The sequence below is a fragment of the Grus americana genome, chromosome 2 (assembly GCF_028858705.1).
Source record: "Grus americana isolate bGruAme1 chromosome 2, bGruAme1.mat, whole genome shotgun sequence".
NCBI classification, from domain to species: domain Eukaryota; kingdom Metazoa; phylum Chordata; class Aves; order Gruiformes; family Gruidae; genus Grus; species Grus americana.
The window spans coordinates 22,193,198-22,210,170 of record NC_072853.1 but is presented as its reverse complement, the minus strand read 5'-3'; the positions used below and the strand labels follow the sequence as shown (position 1 = coordinate 22,210,170).

Below are 16,973 nucleotides of genomic sequence, written 5' to 3'. Positions count from 1 at the left end.
AGAGTTGCCTGCAGAGCTCAGTGCGTACTCTGTTTCCCTACTGCTCTACTGAGGTTTTTGCCACGCTCAGCGTAGGCTATGTTAGATGGTTTCTGGTTCCCTTGGCTCAGGTCTAGCTAAAGTGTACCTATCTAGTGGTTTGTGTACCTTACTCCCAAAGGTGGAACAGTACGTACTGCCTGGTCTGTGCAGCAGCTGCAAGACACTGCTCAGCTGCTGGGTCAAAACGTGCTCCTGCCACGCAGCCACCCGCCAGCGTACGCGCAGCTTTTACACCGGGTGTACTACATGCTGCTGGCAGGCTAAGGAAGGGTATATAGGAAACAGGAGTCAGAGGAATACAAAAAAAAGGAGGTAAAATAGGCAATCCTGGATATTGCAAGATGGGGTGCAGCCAAGAATTGATAAATCCAAATATTTAGTGAGCTACCTAATTACTTGAGTTTAAAAACTGTTACCAGTCTGAGTTTGGATGCATTTCTGTGTTGTCTATGTAGTCATCCCTGTATTTCCAGATATTTCATGATTATCTCTTAGACTCCACTTAATTTTTGACCCTGCTATGTTGCTATTCCCTTGCCATAAGTCTCTTGGGAAAATGGGATAACGGATTTTTTATTAACCAGCATGTAAAGTTTATGAAGCAGCCCTTTTTTTTAAACTAACATGATATTATACAGACTTTGCAGTACAAACATGGCAAGTCATATTGTTAGCAAATTTATTGGCTGTGGTTCACTGTAGATCTCTTACTAGCATATCTAGAAAGACATTTTTAAGCACAAGTTGTCCTTGTTCATGTTGGAACAACACGAACTTTGCAGGTATTCCACAGTAAAACTTATTCTATTGCAAAGGAATATTTTTTTTATCTTTTCTGCATAAACATTCAGATTTTTGGTTTTTGTTAACCTCTGCTCAAAAGTTTTGTTCTACACTAAGGTTCCAGCAATTTTACCAGAGACTGAATGAACACTGCAGATGCAAGGGCACTAAATTTTCTCCTTAAATAGTTTATCCTCAAACAGTAACAGGCTCCGTTTGCAGATTATTACCTTAATTAGAAAGATATTTAGGAAAACTTTTGGCATTTTTATATTCCCACTCCCCTGTTTGTTTTATTACAGTCAGAAGAGAGGAAGGACAGGTGGCCAGAGCGGTGTGAAGTATTGGAAGCAGAGAGGCAGTGATCCTCACGAGTCCCTTGTTCCTACTTACTGTACTTTCAGTCTTAGGTTGGTCAGCTTTCCACGTATGCTTAGTAGTCACTAAGGCTTTCAGATTGCCTGTCCTCCCAAAGGGAAGGACTTTCATATCCCTCTTGGTCAGTTAAATTAGAAATGTACCTAACTTTGGAGTTTAATAATAAAGGGAGGAAAAAAGGGGGGTTGATGGATATATGTCTGGAGTGCCCGGTATGGTCTTTCTATTGTACTGGAAAAAGGTACTGAGTTTTGCAGAAGTTTTACCAGGTTCTTGAACATCAGTGGGATTCTTGTGAAACACCTGAATTTACAATTTTGTCAGTACATTTTTTGTTTACTTCATACAATATTTGAAACATACTAAGCCCTTTAATTTTTTCCCATGTTTTTTGTGAAGGCTGACTTTTAAATAAAGATGATAGATTTCTTCTTTTCGGACACCTATGACATCTGATTTTCTAACGCAGTATATTGAATGACCATACATCCTCCAGTGCTATTAAAGTCTGTTTTTCCTAGCAGTATTATCAATTCTCTTCTGAAAATCCTGCTTAAAGAACAGATTTTCTTTGTCTGTTTTCCATTATCACATGTAAAGACTGTGATAATGTCATTAAAAGGTCATTAAAACCTGCCCTTTGTTAGCTAGCCTTTTTACAGGACATAGATTGTTTAACTCCTCTTTTGACAACTTATAAAATTATGGTTTTTACTGTTCAGTGAATGAGTCTACTTCTCTTACCTGAGTTTTTGATGTACCTTTAGTTCCTTTAGGATCTTTTACCTTTTGGATTTCTGCTGACAATTCCACACCTTAGTTGCATTTTAATTCATACTGGCTGTGTGGGTTGGAAAGTTTGATGTTCTTTTGGTTTTGAAATATTTATTTATTGCCTTTCTTTTTTGTGCTGCTGTCACTATGTTTGCAAGCCTTTTGACTTATCCTTGTCTTATCATCCACATCCTTCTCTTGTTTAAGTTTCTTCTCTTCATTTGCAGACTCATCACAATCTTGGTTTAAATATATGCCTTCTTTGCATGAAGTGTAATACTTTAGCCATTTGTCTCTCTCTGTTTTCTTTCTTTCTTACTTACCCCAGTTCTTTCATTTTGTATTTTCAGGTTTTATTTAACGTGACACTTCACTTTGCTCATTTTCCTTCTGCCATATAAGTACTGTATCACATCGAGTATGTTTGCTAACATCTGTCGCGAACTCTCATTGATCCTTTCCATGAAAATAATGCTTATTCAAAGTATTGGACCTGTGAACTAAACTCGAGAAACCTTTAAGAAGAGCAAGAATTCTCTTTCGGTTCCTCTGCAATTTATTTTTATTCAAAACAGTGGACTAGATGACTTTAAAGGTCCCTTCTGACCTAAACCATTCTATCATTCTATCATTCTATGATTCTATGACATGCATGGACCTTTCTTGATCTCATTATGTATTTATTTATAGTTCATTGGAAGATATATTCTGTCTGGCTTCGTCATATTCCTGATCACAGCTGAGATTTTCTTTTTCTCCAAAACACTATTTTATATAGCTTCTCTGGTATTGGTCCCATAAGGTCAATTGACTTTGTCTTTGGATAAGCTGGTGATAGGTAGAAATCCAACAAAAGACCTTTCTTAATGTACATCTGTAAGCAAGATTGTGTTAGACTGTATTTGCTGAAACAGAGGGAACTTTATAAGCTACAGTTCCTTGCATCATCATTTATTTTTAATGTCAGCAGTTGCTGTTTGTCACTGCTGTGGTACTTTGGATCCACTAATTTGATTTCCTGATGATGAAATGCTTCATTTATATCTATTTCCCATACTATTCTTTAATTTTTACAAAAAGTTCAAACATCTCTTGGAAACATTATTCATAAGAGCTATCACTTCTGGTGGCTTGCATCTTCTCATGCTTAGACAAACTTTAAACTTCAATCTTATTAAAGAGAGTATTCTTTCTGTCAACAGGAAAGGCTTTTAAGAAAATAACGATAAACCAACTGAAAAACTTTAATGTGGTTTTTTTTCTGGCCATATGTTTATTCTATGCCAGCTGCTGTCAGAAGGGGTTATAGTATATTATGTATTTAAACAAGTATGCAAAAGTGATTTTTGGCAGGATTTTAAAAGAGCTCTCCATATACAATATACATTCATTTCATCTTGGGATCAAAACCACTAGAACAGAATCTCTGTTATATCTCATCTCTGCTGCCTTTAATCTTAGCAGAGGACAGCAAAAGGAGAGGCACTAGCAGTTCTGGTTTTGTCTTTTAGATTGCTTGTACGTAGCCTTCAAACCAGTTAAAGCATTCATTTTGTTGTCCTGAACAATAAACTTTGGCCCTCTTAAAGTTGTCTGTCATCAACAATTCTGTGTAGGTGCACATCAGCATCTTCACGTGCCCCTTAGAATGCTCTTATGTGCTTATTGATAAAAGCAGTACAGTATTTTTAAATTGATTTTAGAAAATTTTGAGAGCACTTTACAAAACACCATTTAAATTGTCATAATACTAAATACAATTCAATGAAAAGCAGAGTGGTTTGGGTTTTTTTTCTTTATATTGACCAAAGTTGAATGGGAATTACAGGTAATGAAGTTCAATGAATATGACGGTAATTTCTAAATAGTTATCTTCCCAGGTACTTCCTCATAGCGCATGTTGAACCTGCTGTAACATACGAAGTACAAGTAACCTACTGAGTCTGGCTTTATGGACAGAAAGAGACATGTATTGTCAAGACCATTTAATCATAAAAAGTCTCACCTATCATTGTTGTAAAACTTAAATAATGAGTGAGATATTAATGCCTGAAATTCAGTTCTACACCAATATCTCATCTGCACTGCATCATTTTATGAGACACTTGTAATCTGAGCTATGTTTCAGCAGATGAATTCTGGAAGAATGTAAGGCGGTGAATTCTGCATAAACTGCCTTGCAAGTCTCTACAGAGAAGAGTTTTTCCAAGTAAAAGAATGCAGTCTCCAGCCTTGAGAAGAAAAACATTTATAGTGATAAGTTTTTTCTCATTATGCAAAAGATAGCAAGACGTTTCAGGAGCAAATAATAATACAAATACAATATTTATTCAGAGGATGGTTAAAGCTAAGTAGATTGGGAAAAATAGTAACAACTGGTAAAGAAATTCGTATTGAACTTACAAAAATGATTCTGATCTTAAAGAAAAATGAAAAGCAAAAGCATTATTCATTTTTGCTTCATTTCTGAAAACACCTGAGGAGTCCTTTGTTCAAAAGAATTCCTTCACTGTCACATTGCAGCCTTCCCCGCAGAGGAAATAAAAGGCCCTCTCTCTACTTGCTTATAATGTGATCTGAATTTTTATACCTGGATTCTGTTGATGATTGCTGCTCAAAGCAGATACAGAACGCACAAATGCTTTTGTTACAGCTTGAGATCAGCTGCCTATTGAAAGACATCTTACAGCATTAGTACATAAAGTGGGTATCTTCTACTTTTACTAAAATCAAGGATTTCATTGTAGGTGGCCAGCTAGCCCTAAATGGGATCCTGTAGTGCCCCAAAAGCCCAGTAACTACACACACAGATACTGACCAGCTTTTTTCATTTATTATATGCTGATACCCATTCCCCCACTCTAAAATCTATTCTTTGTGGGTTCTTCCTTGAGTAAAAAATAGCTTAGTGTCTATGTGTCTCGAAAATTCCCCCAAAATTGGAAGTGAAATTCAAGCAATGTTAAAATAGTCCTTATGCTGAGCCCTTAGGTTAAGGGGTCTTTAACCATTTTTCTTGCTTGTAAACAAGTGAGGTGTATATTATTTACAACTTTATGCCTACAGTTCTTAACAGAGGGATTTTTCTTCAAGCTTTTCCTTGTTTTTTTAGTTTCATTTTTAATGTATCAAAGGTAAAGTTTAGTAATAATTTTACTATTTAAAAAACCCCCAGAACTCTTTAGTTTCATTTCATCATTTCATCAGCTGACAAAACATCTTTCTCTTCAAACATCAAAAGTCTTTCAATTAATACAATTTTTAAAAAACTAGTTTTATATTTTTAAATATAAGCTGTATCACTCCACTTTGAAAGTAAAGACGTAATTAAATCTAAGTTTTATTTGCAGACTAAAAGTAATTATCAGTAGCATTCTCTTCTTCAAGTAAAGTTAAGCAAATATGAACTCAGCATGTTAGTTCATGTTCTGCCACAGTCCTAATATTTATAGAGTGACAGAGACATCTGATAGATAACGGGAAGCTGCAAGGAGGTTGCACTCCTATCAGAGACTCTCTTGACAGATAGTTCTCACATAAGGGAATGCCTGGTTGGGATGAGTTACAAATGTGGTGACGAGCAGTTCTAAGAAGAAAATGGTCCATGAACAAAACTGTTCCAAAGGACAGTGTCAAGAGGAGGCTAATTTGGGGGCTTGCTGGACAGCAGAAAATATACATGGATGAGTACTTAACTAAGAAGAAACATTATCTGTATATTAGCTGTGTTGTTCTCAAGTTTTGTATGTCATACTAAGTGTAGGGACAGCACTGAAAATTCAGCAAGCTCTGGTTTATTACTGTGTGGGAATGCTTTTCATAGGCATTAATGATCAAAAGAATTGTCTCAAGTGTAATGGGCCCATACATACCATTCGTGCTGTAGTGCTAGAAGCCAATCTTGAGGAACTGAGTTACTATGCAATAAGTAACCAGGTGTTCCTACTGTAATGTTTTCTGGATCCTTTCACTATATATTGATTCTTTCCGTATTTGTAGAATAATATTTTAATGCAAAAAAATCTCCAAACCCACCCATAATGTATCTCCAGTTTATAAGTATTCAGATAGTCAGTTTATTTGATCAGTTACTGTCAGTACTTTTTCAGAGGACATCCAAATTCTGCATTTAGATGTTCAAACCACCACCGAAGCTGAGCACGTTTGTATAAGAGAACTGAACGGTCTCCAAAGTGCCCATGTGTGAAATCTTGGTATGTTAAGCACTTCTGGCAATTTGATTATATAATTGTTTTTAATTAGTGCTTGTTCTAGGCCCAACTACAGTGAGTCTTAAAAATTAAGTATCTGATAAAAAGAAAGCTTGATGCTTCAATCAAGTACAGATGTTAAAGTAGAGAAAACACCACTTAGCATCAGTGTCTGAAACAAGTCAATTATTTTGCCTGTGATGAACAGCAATTCTAATATTGCTTTTCTAGAACAATTTTCATACAAAGAGTTTCTCTCAAGTCAATCAAGCAGCAAGACATCTAAATTAAAAGCTTCGTTAGTACTTTTCTGTTGGGTTTTTTTCCAGTTTATTTTAGTGCTGTTGATGCGAACCTCATACTTGGAGGTTTGGGATTTTCTGTAATTTTGTGCCTGAAGGCTACAGAATTTGATGAGAATTTGTTAATATTAGTATTTACTGAACATGCATCCTGCATAGCATAATATCAGCATAGTACAGCTATACTGCGTGGATGAATACTTTAAGTTAAATGTTTTAATATTCTCTCTTAAAACAGATAAAATTAAAACTTCAGCTCAGAGGAAGCTATATTTGGTGTGCCTTGTAAAATCCCTCATTAGATGTGTATCATAGTTTTTAATGAAACTCTCCCATGAAAAGAAGGTGGTGGTGGCGTTGCAGATATCTTTGTCATGTGCCCATCTTTTAGGTGTCTGCAGCTCAGTTGTTTATCACTGATTATACTTATTATCAGGTTCTGTATGCTCTGTATGTTGATTTAAGAGGCTTGCCATAGTTATAGAGCCTTTGATTCTATGGTAATGACTTAACATTTATAGCTGCAAGCAGATTCCAGTGTTTATCCTATTTTTACTGCTGCTATAAATAACTATCTGCTTTGCTCAATAGCAGCTCCTTGGTCAAGTTGCACTTATGACCTGTTTTTACTGTCTATAATTTCTTTCCACAAGAAAATATTTTTACTTTCTTTCTCTAACCTGACTTCTAGAACATGGAATATTTTTTAAATTGGAAGTTAAACCATACCTTTTTCAATCAAGAATGTCACCATAATTTTTGGAGTGTCACCTGTCTTGAGAGAGACATGAATGTTTCAACTCTCTCTCTTCTAGAGAGAGTTAAGTTCTCAAGTCAGGAGTACCAAAGTTACCACTTCATATCCCACGGTCAGTCAATCATCAATAGCTGCTTTAAAGTCTGTTTGGGGTTTAGAACTCCAGCGTTGATTGCTAGACATATTTATTACAGTGTAGGCCACTTCTGTGGTGTATGGATTGGTGCTAGGTTTGTTGTTAAGCCTCCAATGGAAGGTTTGTGTTTCTGTCATCTTCCTGAAGGTTTGTAACTGAGGAGCTGGCCCATTGCACTCTGCATCTCTTGTGGCTGAAGAGTAGGCACAGATTGCTTGTCCTTCCTCTGAAGCTTGTGTGTCAATGAAAGGCACAAATTTCCTTTAAGCAGAAGTATTTTTTTTGATAAATAGTAATTGCAACAAAAGGCATTAGAATTCAATGAAAGAATAAACAAGTGAAAGATGATTGAATCAATTATTTTAGTATCAGCAGATACACTTTATCTTGGGAAGTTCATTCTTAAACTATTTCTTAGGTACTTTTTATATTCCTAGCATATCCCACTGGATCTACGGCGGTTTGTTATACTTTCTAAATTTTGGGTTGAAACCCCATATTAGTTGAAGTCTCAAGGTAAAGTCTAGTATGTGCCATCTTTTTCATCTGTTTTCATCTGGTGAAAAAAATGTGTGCATAGGTGGCATAACACCATGGTGTGTCCCACTGGCTGGGCACATAACATGTGCTGTCTCTGTGATTCAAGCATAGACAACTGTTTCATTCTGGAACAGTAATGGTCACATGCTAAAAAAGGAAAGATATAATTAACTGTACTTTTCTTTTAACTGTAGAATTCTGATCTCTGGGTTCAGAAAGTAAAAGAAATATTACACTGGCCCTGAAGCTTGAAAATCTGCATTTATTTGTAAAACTAAAACAATAAACCAATGACATTTTTAATAAAGCCCTAATATTTAAAAAAAATTCTTCACTATTATAAATAAATAAAGCTTATTTTTAAATAAAGTCTCAAAACCCAATGAATTAGTAAACTGTGATATTCTGGGACCAGGTGCCTTCAGGACAGACACTGTAACTCCGAACTATTTGCTGTGCCACAGCTGGCTTTAGGCAGATTTGCTTAAGTCAAAACTCATCAAGAAACTTGCTAAGCTCTTACCTTTTGGATCTGAAAATTATACCTTTTTCTCCAAATGTGTTTCTCAGAACTGCATAGTCTGAGTGACTCGTTAGCTAGCTCCTACGTAAGCCTAGCAGTTTCCTTAGATTTCCAGGAAATGAAAAAACAGTTTTCACCTTATCCCTCTTCAATTCTTTAAAAAACCCCTCTAAGATATATTATGTCAGGAGAAGACGCCAGGCTTTGGATCCCGAGTGAGTGGAAGCATCCTCCTTGCATCCTTGGTTTTGGCAACTAAGTTCAAAACATGGCATCTTCTGTGAGCTGTATCTGCATGGCTGTGTTAACAGCGTGTAGGTTTTGTGGATAATATTTCTGAAATATCTGGTTTTCCTCATGCTTTCATACAGGGAAAATATTTTCCTTTACAGTTTAGATTTTATTCTGGCTGTAAAGTGTTAGAATGATAATGACGACACTCCAGAAACCTAAGAACCTTACTGGATCTATTCCTGAACTCCTTTCTCTCCACATTAAACACATGTTAATATTTCCTGGTATTGCAACTTATAAAATGGAATTTTGTATTGAATAAAAGTATTCAGTTCTACAGATGCTCACAGAAACGTATCTTCTGTGAGAGTCCGATATGGTTATTTCCAGTATGAGATAGCATTCTGTGTTGCTTTCACTCCTAGCTAGTGAAAATACATAGTGTGAAATAAGGCAGAGAGCTACATTAACTCTGCAAAACTGAAGGGTGACTTTGGAATTAACCCATGTTAGTTGGTTGCCCTGCTGAAACTGCTGCTTTTCAGTGTGTGACCTGTTGGCAAAAGAGAAGTTTATAAACATAGTAGGTTTTGTTTTGAGTGAATTAATTATAATTTTCAAAGTTTAGTTTCTGGCAACAAAGCATAGGTAATATTAATGTGTTTCTTTGAACATAGCTTAACATGTCTGGTTTTGTTGATGCAAAATTATTAGGAGTGCTCATAGTTTCTGCCTTTTGAAATTGTTACAAGAAAGCACTACTGGTGTTAAGTTATCAGAAAGCATTGCATATCTGCTTCCAATTTAATGTAAACCAGTTTTTATCAGGATTATAATTGACAATTTAATTAGATTAGATTAGATTAATTAGATATTTTGATTTATTGCAACAATAGGGTGCAAGTGGACAACTACAATAACAGGTTAGAGCTGGAGGAGACTTTTTGTTTCAAAGTAATTAATTTGTTTATGCATACAGATTTAATAAATTTAATTATTTTGATTTACTATTTCTCACTTTTAGGAATTTTTTAGACAGAGTAGGGGTTTTTGTCTTTTATTATTTGAATTCTTTGCCCTTCACTATGTTCATTCAGGTAGAACATCTTATGATATCCCTCATTCCCCTTGTACTTTGGTGTCTAATGTACATACCAAATATTATATAAAGCTGTTGATTTAAATGTTAGATTTTTTTAAAAGGTCTTTCCCATTTCTTCATATTACTGCTCTTCATGATGTTTTTCATGTCCAAATGCTACAAATGCTCCCTGTGTGTGCAGAATACTAAGAACCATCTCTGCAGTTTTTGTATCTATAGATATGTGCTGTTAGGATAATAACAGAAAATATTCTGTTATGTGTACTTGTACTGTAAATCATGATTTTTATTTCATTATATATAAGCTCATGCTAACTTGCTATTCACCTATGTGTTTTCAGATTATACCTTTCTGGAGATAACTTCCTATTTTCCCCAAACATATCAACTTGTCTTTTAAAGATTAACACCTTTCTGCCATTTTAAGGTTATCTTTAGAAGTTTGTTTATTTCTTGTTGCTATTTACAATAACATTCAATTAATATAATCAGAAAAAATAACTGACAAGCCATTTTCCAGATTTTTCTTTTTTTTTTTAAATGAAAATATTAAACATTGTTGGGATAAATTGTTCACTGTGAAATTAGAAAAGATGTGTTTTGCATTGTAAGAATGTTGTTTGCAATTAATCACCTATTGTCATAGTAAAAAATCAAGCCTTTCTAAATTATTCCAATTTCAGTTGGGCTTCTCTGTAGAAAATATGTGTTTGGGGTATTGTTTTATTTCAGTATATGGTATGATACAGTACCATAATAACTGCTGGTTATTTCAGTACGTTTCTTACTCTATACACAATGTCTTTTAAATAGTTCAGTGAAACACAAAACTTCTTGCCTTAGTGATATATACCATAAATTAAAATTAGTACAATATAAAAAAATAACACTTAAGGATAGAAAAAATAACTTCTAGTCTATCCAGAAGCAGTCTGCAGAGCTCTCACTTGTGGTCTTAACTCTCAGAATTGCTTATAGCTCTTTTGCTCTCTGGGGTAGCAGATGGTGGCCGACAAAGCTCTTCACAGGTCTCTTGCATTCCCTTGGTTGCCTGTTTCTTACCTGTAGAATTTTTCTTTTCGTAACATCTTGACCAGAGTCTTCAAAGAACCTGCAGAATGATCCTCTTCATTTTCCTGCCTATCTGTGCTCTGCAGTGCGTTTCACGTTCTTCCAACTTCCTGGCAAATTAAAATAAATATCTCACATGGCCTTTCCCTGCTTTCTCTAGAATGCTGGTTTTATCAATAAGGAGTTCTCTGTGCATTGTTTTTGTATTGAGGACAATATTTGTTTAGTGTATAAACCCAGCAAATATCTCATGGATTTGTTTATTTAAGAAATTTGTTATTGCTTTGTTGCATTTTTTATTTTAACATTATTGAATTTTCAGCTGTTACTGTAGCTCTTTGTCTTTTAGTTAGATTTGCAGAATTGCAGAGTCTATTGATTGCCAGACTGACTTGCAAAAACTCCATTCAGAGATCTTCTATACTTTACTAACTGTCTATATATCAGGGTCTGAATTTCTTGCCCCTTTAGTGAACAAGCTGTTCAAGCTGTGCTTCACAGAATAAATTTGGTTGTGTTTGGTTTAAGATGACTTTATACTATATTCTTTTTGCTGTGACCCATTCTACGGAGACAAGGGGCTTAAGGCTACCTTGATAACGTGCCATAGTTTTCCTATGTATCACCAGTTGCTGAGAAACACTGCTGACCCTTTGATGCCAGCTCTCCGCTTGTCTTGTGCCGCTGCATGGAGCGGTTATATGCTTGGTACTCCAGCGAACGTCTTCCAGAGTGTAGTTAATGGCTCCTTTATGGATTGGGATAGCCTTGGTTGATGAATGCCTTGGGGATACCTGTTTGCAGTAAAGTGGCACTTATGAAAAGCAAGATTAAGATTGAATGCAGATGAAAACATTCAGTTACACCACCTGACATAGACAAAACATGTCTAAAATATTTATAAGATACATTAGACAAGAAATGAGAGAGAAAATATTTACATGATGAGTTGGTAAAAAAAGACAGCTCTTTCCTTTATTTATTGGCCTTGATCACAGCTCATTCCCTTTCTCCCAACAAATTTCTCCTTTAACTTGTCGTGGGAGGGGAGTCCTGTAACTAGCTTAAGCTTGTATTCCCTTTTACCCACCAGACTTTGTGGCCTTTCCTCTTAATTAAAGTAAGCATTGTTTCTTTTCTTCAGAGGTGAAAGTGTCTTTGTCACACCAGTATCTTTGTACTTGACTGGTTAGTGAACAACACCCTGTTTCAAACACAGATAAATTCCCCCGTCTCTCCTTTGGCGATTTCACCCAGAACTGTGTTGCACTGGTCCTTACACGCTCTATCAGTGTGTATGCTGATAAATCTACTTCATACACTGGATAAAAGCCTGTAGTTCGTTACTGGCTCTCACCTGAGACTACACGTAACGTGACTTGATTGCTTTGAGTGATGAGGGAGTATTTGATCCTCAACATCATTCTATTAATGTAATGTAATGATGATGTGCTATTTTTTCCCTTTATGTCCACACATACACACGCACAAGGCAGCTTAAACCTAAACATAGGAGGAAGAAGTTATTTATGAATTAGAGTGGTTCATACATATCCTTGGTCCTAAAGGCATACAATGAATAGGAATACTTAGTTGGAACTATCGAACATTCTTGGAACCATAAAATGGACTGAATTAATGAGGTTTTGCTTAGGTGCTTACTGAACATTTTCCAGGAATAAAACTATGAATAATCTGGAGTAGAAGTCCAAATACTTTTGGACTCTCAGAAGCTTCTCATGGGAAAAGAATTACAGTTTTATGAGAAAGAATTTTTCCGGTGCCAGGTGGATGTCTAAATAAACTGTCTAAAGAGTTACTTGGTTACTGTCTTCAGAACAAAAAGTCAGTTATATCAGTTGTCATAGCCACCAGGAGCTGTTTGAAGACCTATTTCTGCAAAACATTATCATCAGGTTAAGATTTGCAATTCTTCCATTTCTTATCATTGTATATTAATTTGATCTTCACAAAATTTGTGAAAACTTCTTTGAAACTGCAGTTTATCTGGCATCTATTTTTTCACAGAAGGTATTGTACCATGGGACAGTAAATTCATCTTTTTCAATTTGATGCAGACAATCACTTTAATACATCCAGCTTTTTTAAAAGGTTTTTCTTAAAAGCCTATGTAAAATGTCCATGTGGTAGCATTTTAAGCTATTATAATTGGGAAAGCTTTTGCTTAGACCATTTATGCCTTCTGTTATCCTAATTCAAGATTAGTTCCAGGATGTAAGCAGGTGTCTGCGTGGCTTTAGCTTGTATATTTGTGAAGAAATCGTGTTGTTTAAGTTCAGACATGTGAGTGAAATCTATCATTGAGTCATTGTTACTTTAATTGTTTCTGAAATACAAATCTTTCTTGAACCCAAACTCTGCATTTAACCCCATAGTATTTCCCTATCCCAAATTTTTAAACTGAACTTTGGATTAGTTTTTAATTGTGGACATTTCTATTTGAAGTTTTGTGTGTTATTCTAAGGAAAAAGTCAGTTTTATTAGTTTTATTATTAATGCATCATATTAACCACAAATAAATGGTAAATTTGGATATTTTGATTATTATAAATCCCCAGTTTGGTGCGTGGCAATTTATTTGTATACTTCCAAAGTATATCTATAGAAACTATAGCTGTGCTTAAATTATGCATAACAAGAGGAATTAACTTTATGTATGTATTTTTTATTACAAAAACCAAGAAGAAGACATGATAACATTCTTGATCAAATTCCATCTTGTATCATGCTTCCAACTGCTACAGATACGGTAGGAAATTAAAAACTGCAATTTCAGATTCATTGAATATTTGCATTTCTTTTTAGATTATCGACACAATGGGAGAGATCTTCAAAGTTCAACGCTATCAGTGCCAGAACAAGTTATGTCATCTAATCATTGCTCTCGATCAGGGTCCCCTCACCGTGGAGATAGTATAGGACGGACTAGATCGTGGTCTCCCAGTGTCCCTCCCCCGCAAAGGTAAATTGTTATTTAACTATGCAGGTATATAAATTTAAGTGGTATCGATCCTGTAACAATACTGGAAAGAATCTCCTGACTTTCAAAATGGTAATGGATTAGATGGATCTTATGCAATTATGTAAAGCCAATAATGTTTCTTCTTACTTTATACTGATGTGCAAAAATTTACCTATTTTTGTCTTCTTTTTCATCAAAAATCAGTACATTCCAATCTAATGAAAGAAAAATATTTCTCCAGATTTTCATTTTCAAGAGCTATTTAGAAGGTGCCATGTTTTATAGCATGTGACCGTTTGACATTTTCTTAGCATTCATTTGTCAGTGGCTGTTTTCAACCCTTTTGTCTGCGTAGAATTAAGGTTCTGGGAGAGCCATACTTCCTGCTTGTAGTAGCGTTCTATCTACTATTTTTTCAGACTTGTAAAACATCAAGAATAAATTGACAGGCATACAATTTTGTAGTGAAAAATGTCAATTCCTGATCTTAGAAAGCCTGTGATAACTATTTGTCTTGTCAAACAAAGATCAGGACATTTATTCCAAAAGCTAGCCATTTGGGATAACGACTATTACTTGACTGAATATACTGTTTAAGCCAGTATTAAAATTTTCCTGCATTGATAAGTTTTCTTAAAAGGAAGCAGAAGGATAGCTGTAAAGGGAAACAAAACCTGTTTTCCAGCATTTTTGTCACTGTGTGTGGGTAGTTTTCCAGCTGGTGTAATTCAGCTGGAATAAAAGAGGAAGTTTTTTTCTTTGCACATAATGTTCACATTTCCCATTTAATACTGAATACCTGGTATCCGATATTTCCAGTCAGGTACATGTGTGTATCCCTTTCTTCTACAGCCATTCTGATTCTCTTGTGTTCTGCTTTCCTTTCTGTTACCTTTGTTCTTTTTGTTAGCTTAAAATTCTCTTGACTTCATATTCTCTTACTTCCGTGTTTACTTACCATTTCCTCTAACAGATACAGACGAAATGATATCCTTTTGCATTAGTGAGGTATTACGGTCCCAATTTATCCCATATCATCACAGACAGCTAACAGGCAGAAACTGTAAGTTTCTGCTTGAAATCTAAACCCATACGTAAATACAGCCTGACTTTAAATGAGACATAAACAGTAGACACAGAGGGGCCTGTTCTAATTTCTACTATACTGATTTCAGTCTAAGTAATTGCCTGTGTTAAATCTCCTGGCGGTATTTGTCTTGGATATAGACATAAATGTGCACAAAAGCTCTCTGTGTGTGTGTGTGTGTGCGCGCGTGCATGCTCTGTGCATTTTGGGCGGAACTTCTACCCAAGCTAGTAATTAACACTTGTCTAAAACCATTGAAAATCCTTCTCTTCATTTCCTTGTAATTTTGCATTTCTTTACATGTAGGAAATATTTCTTGCTTCCTGACTTTCCTAGAGCTAGATTTTTAAATAGAATTTTGAATTTACAGAGAAATGTTTCAGCTGTTTCCTACAAAGTCGCATTCAAATGCATTATTTATGTAATATTTCCTTGCCCACACACCAAATCATTTCTTTGAGGACTTGTCAAGCCCAGAGAATCAGATTGCCAGAACTTGAGAGTTTGTAGAAGAGCAGCATAATCCTTGGGTTACAGAAACATCTTTTTCATTTCTAATGAAAATGCAGGTGTACTTGGCAAAGCTGCAAGCGTTGTTAATCGCAGTTGCCCCACGTTTAGTTGAGTTTGTTACACGTGTGCTGCTACAGACGTGTTCTAAGTGCAGGAAGCGTGCTGCAGGCCCAGAGATCTCCCGGTCACTGACTGATGCCTCTGCAGGCAGGAGCTCGTGGGCCAGAGAGGCACAAGTTGCTGTTATATCTTAGAAGCCATTTTGCAGTCCTCAGTCCTTCTACTGGAGCTTATTAACAAACTCCACCAAAGCCACATTGCAGAGTAGCTGACAATAAATTATTACTCCTTTTGTGATGTTTTCAGGTAATATATTTGATGGACTACTATTCTCTCTGTAGATCAGACTGTGGCAGGCACTGAACGACATCATGTTTAGCTTTTTCTAAGACTGTGCGTTTGAAAAAGCAAGATGAAGGTGACTATAGAAAGTGGCTAGGCCAAAATGGTGTGGTAAATTTAGTAGGATGCTCATTATTCTCTACCATCACCACCTGCAATTACACCTTTTCACCTGCTTACCTGTTATCTGGTTGCTCCGTACATGTTCTGTCAACTTCAAGAAAGTTCCAAAGGAGTGATGACATATGTTGGGAAAGCAACTTTTCTTATAGAACAAGTTTCATTGGAGAAAGTGTGTAATTTTCCGTTAAATAGTAAATCTGGCTGACAAAGGTATCCTTAGCAGAGTGAAACAACTGAAATAATAGTAGTAACACCCTGAAGCAGAAGAAATACGGTAGTGTAGGAGGTTAAAAAGCAGCATGAAGTCAGAATCTGATATAATACAGAAATTTAAAGAAGAAATCGTTTATTTAGAACAATAAGCCAATAACACAATCTTACTGAAAGTGATTTGAGCAGACAGGATGGTAGTGAGTTTTCAGGACTAAGGCTTATAATCAGAGTTTAGTTAGGAGTTTTGATTGTGTGGGCAGACAGCAAAGATCAGATCTTTGGGAAGTTTTGCAAAGAAATGACAGCTCGAGAATGCTTAAATATTAAAGTCAAAAGAAGAGATAAGTAAAATAAGATGATAATCCTATAGAGAGAAAAAACCTCAAGTTTAGGTTTTTTTAAAAAATCTGAACAAAATGACACCCTGAGGAAAAGGGTCAGACAGAAACTAGAATTCAGAAAGGAGGAATGAGAATTGGTTGTTGGGAAAAGTAAAAAAGTTAACAAAGAACAGCAGAGGAGCCCTGCCAATGTCCGTTTTAGTGTACAAATATGCATGAAAGAGTCCAATGCCAGGGTAAAGGCTATACTGGATTTTCTATCATCATTTTGGTATAAATAACATGGTTAAAACATGTGCAGAGAAGTTGTTGAAGGAAAGAGTTAGAGAGTGGAAGGTAGAACAATTATACTGACTTTTAATATGGCAAGAGTAAAGTTTTTATTAGGTTTCCATGAAAGCCAGAGTGGAGAAATGCTTTATGAGCAATGAAGTAGAGCTGAAGACAAAAGATTATGT

General features: G+C 35.6%; 1 protein-coding gene across 50 annotated transcripts in view; it reads left to right on the top strand.

Annotated features, from left to right (window-relative positions):
- RIMS2 (regulating synaptic membrane exocytosis 2) overlaps positions 1–16,973 on the top strand; it is a 502,429-nt gene that overhangs the window by 312,620 nt on the left and 172,836 nt on the right. For all 50 annotated transcript variants that reach the window (XM_054816636.1, XM_054816657.1, XM_054816622.1 and 47 more), the window contains one exon: positions 13,680–13,836. In XM_054816636.1, the coding sequence (XP_054672611.1) occupies positions 13,680–13,836 (157 nt within the window). The remainder of the gene's footprint in view (positions 1–13,679; positions 13,837–16,973) is intronic.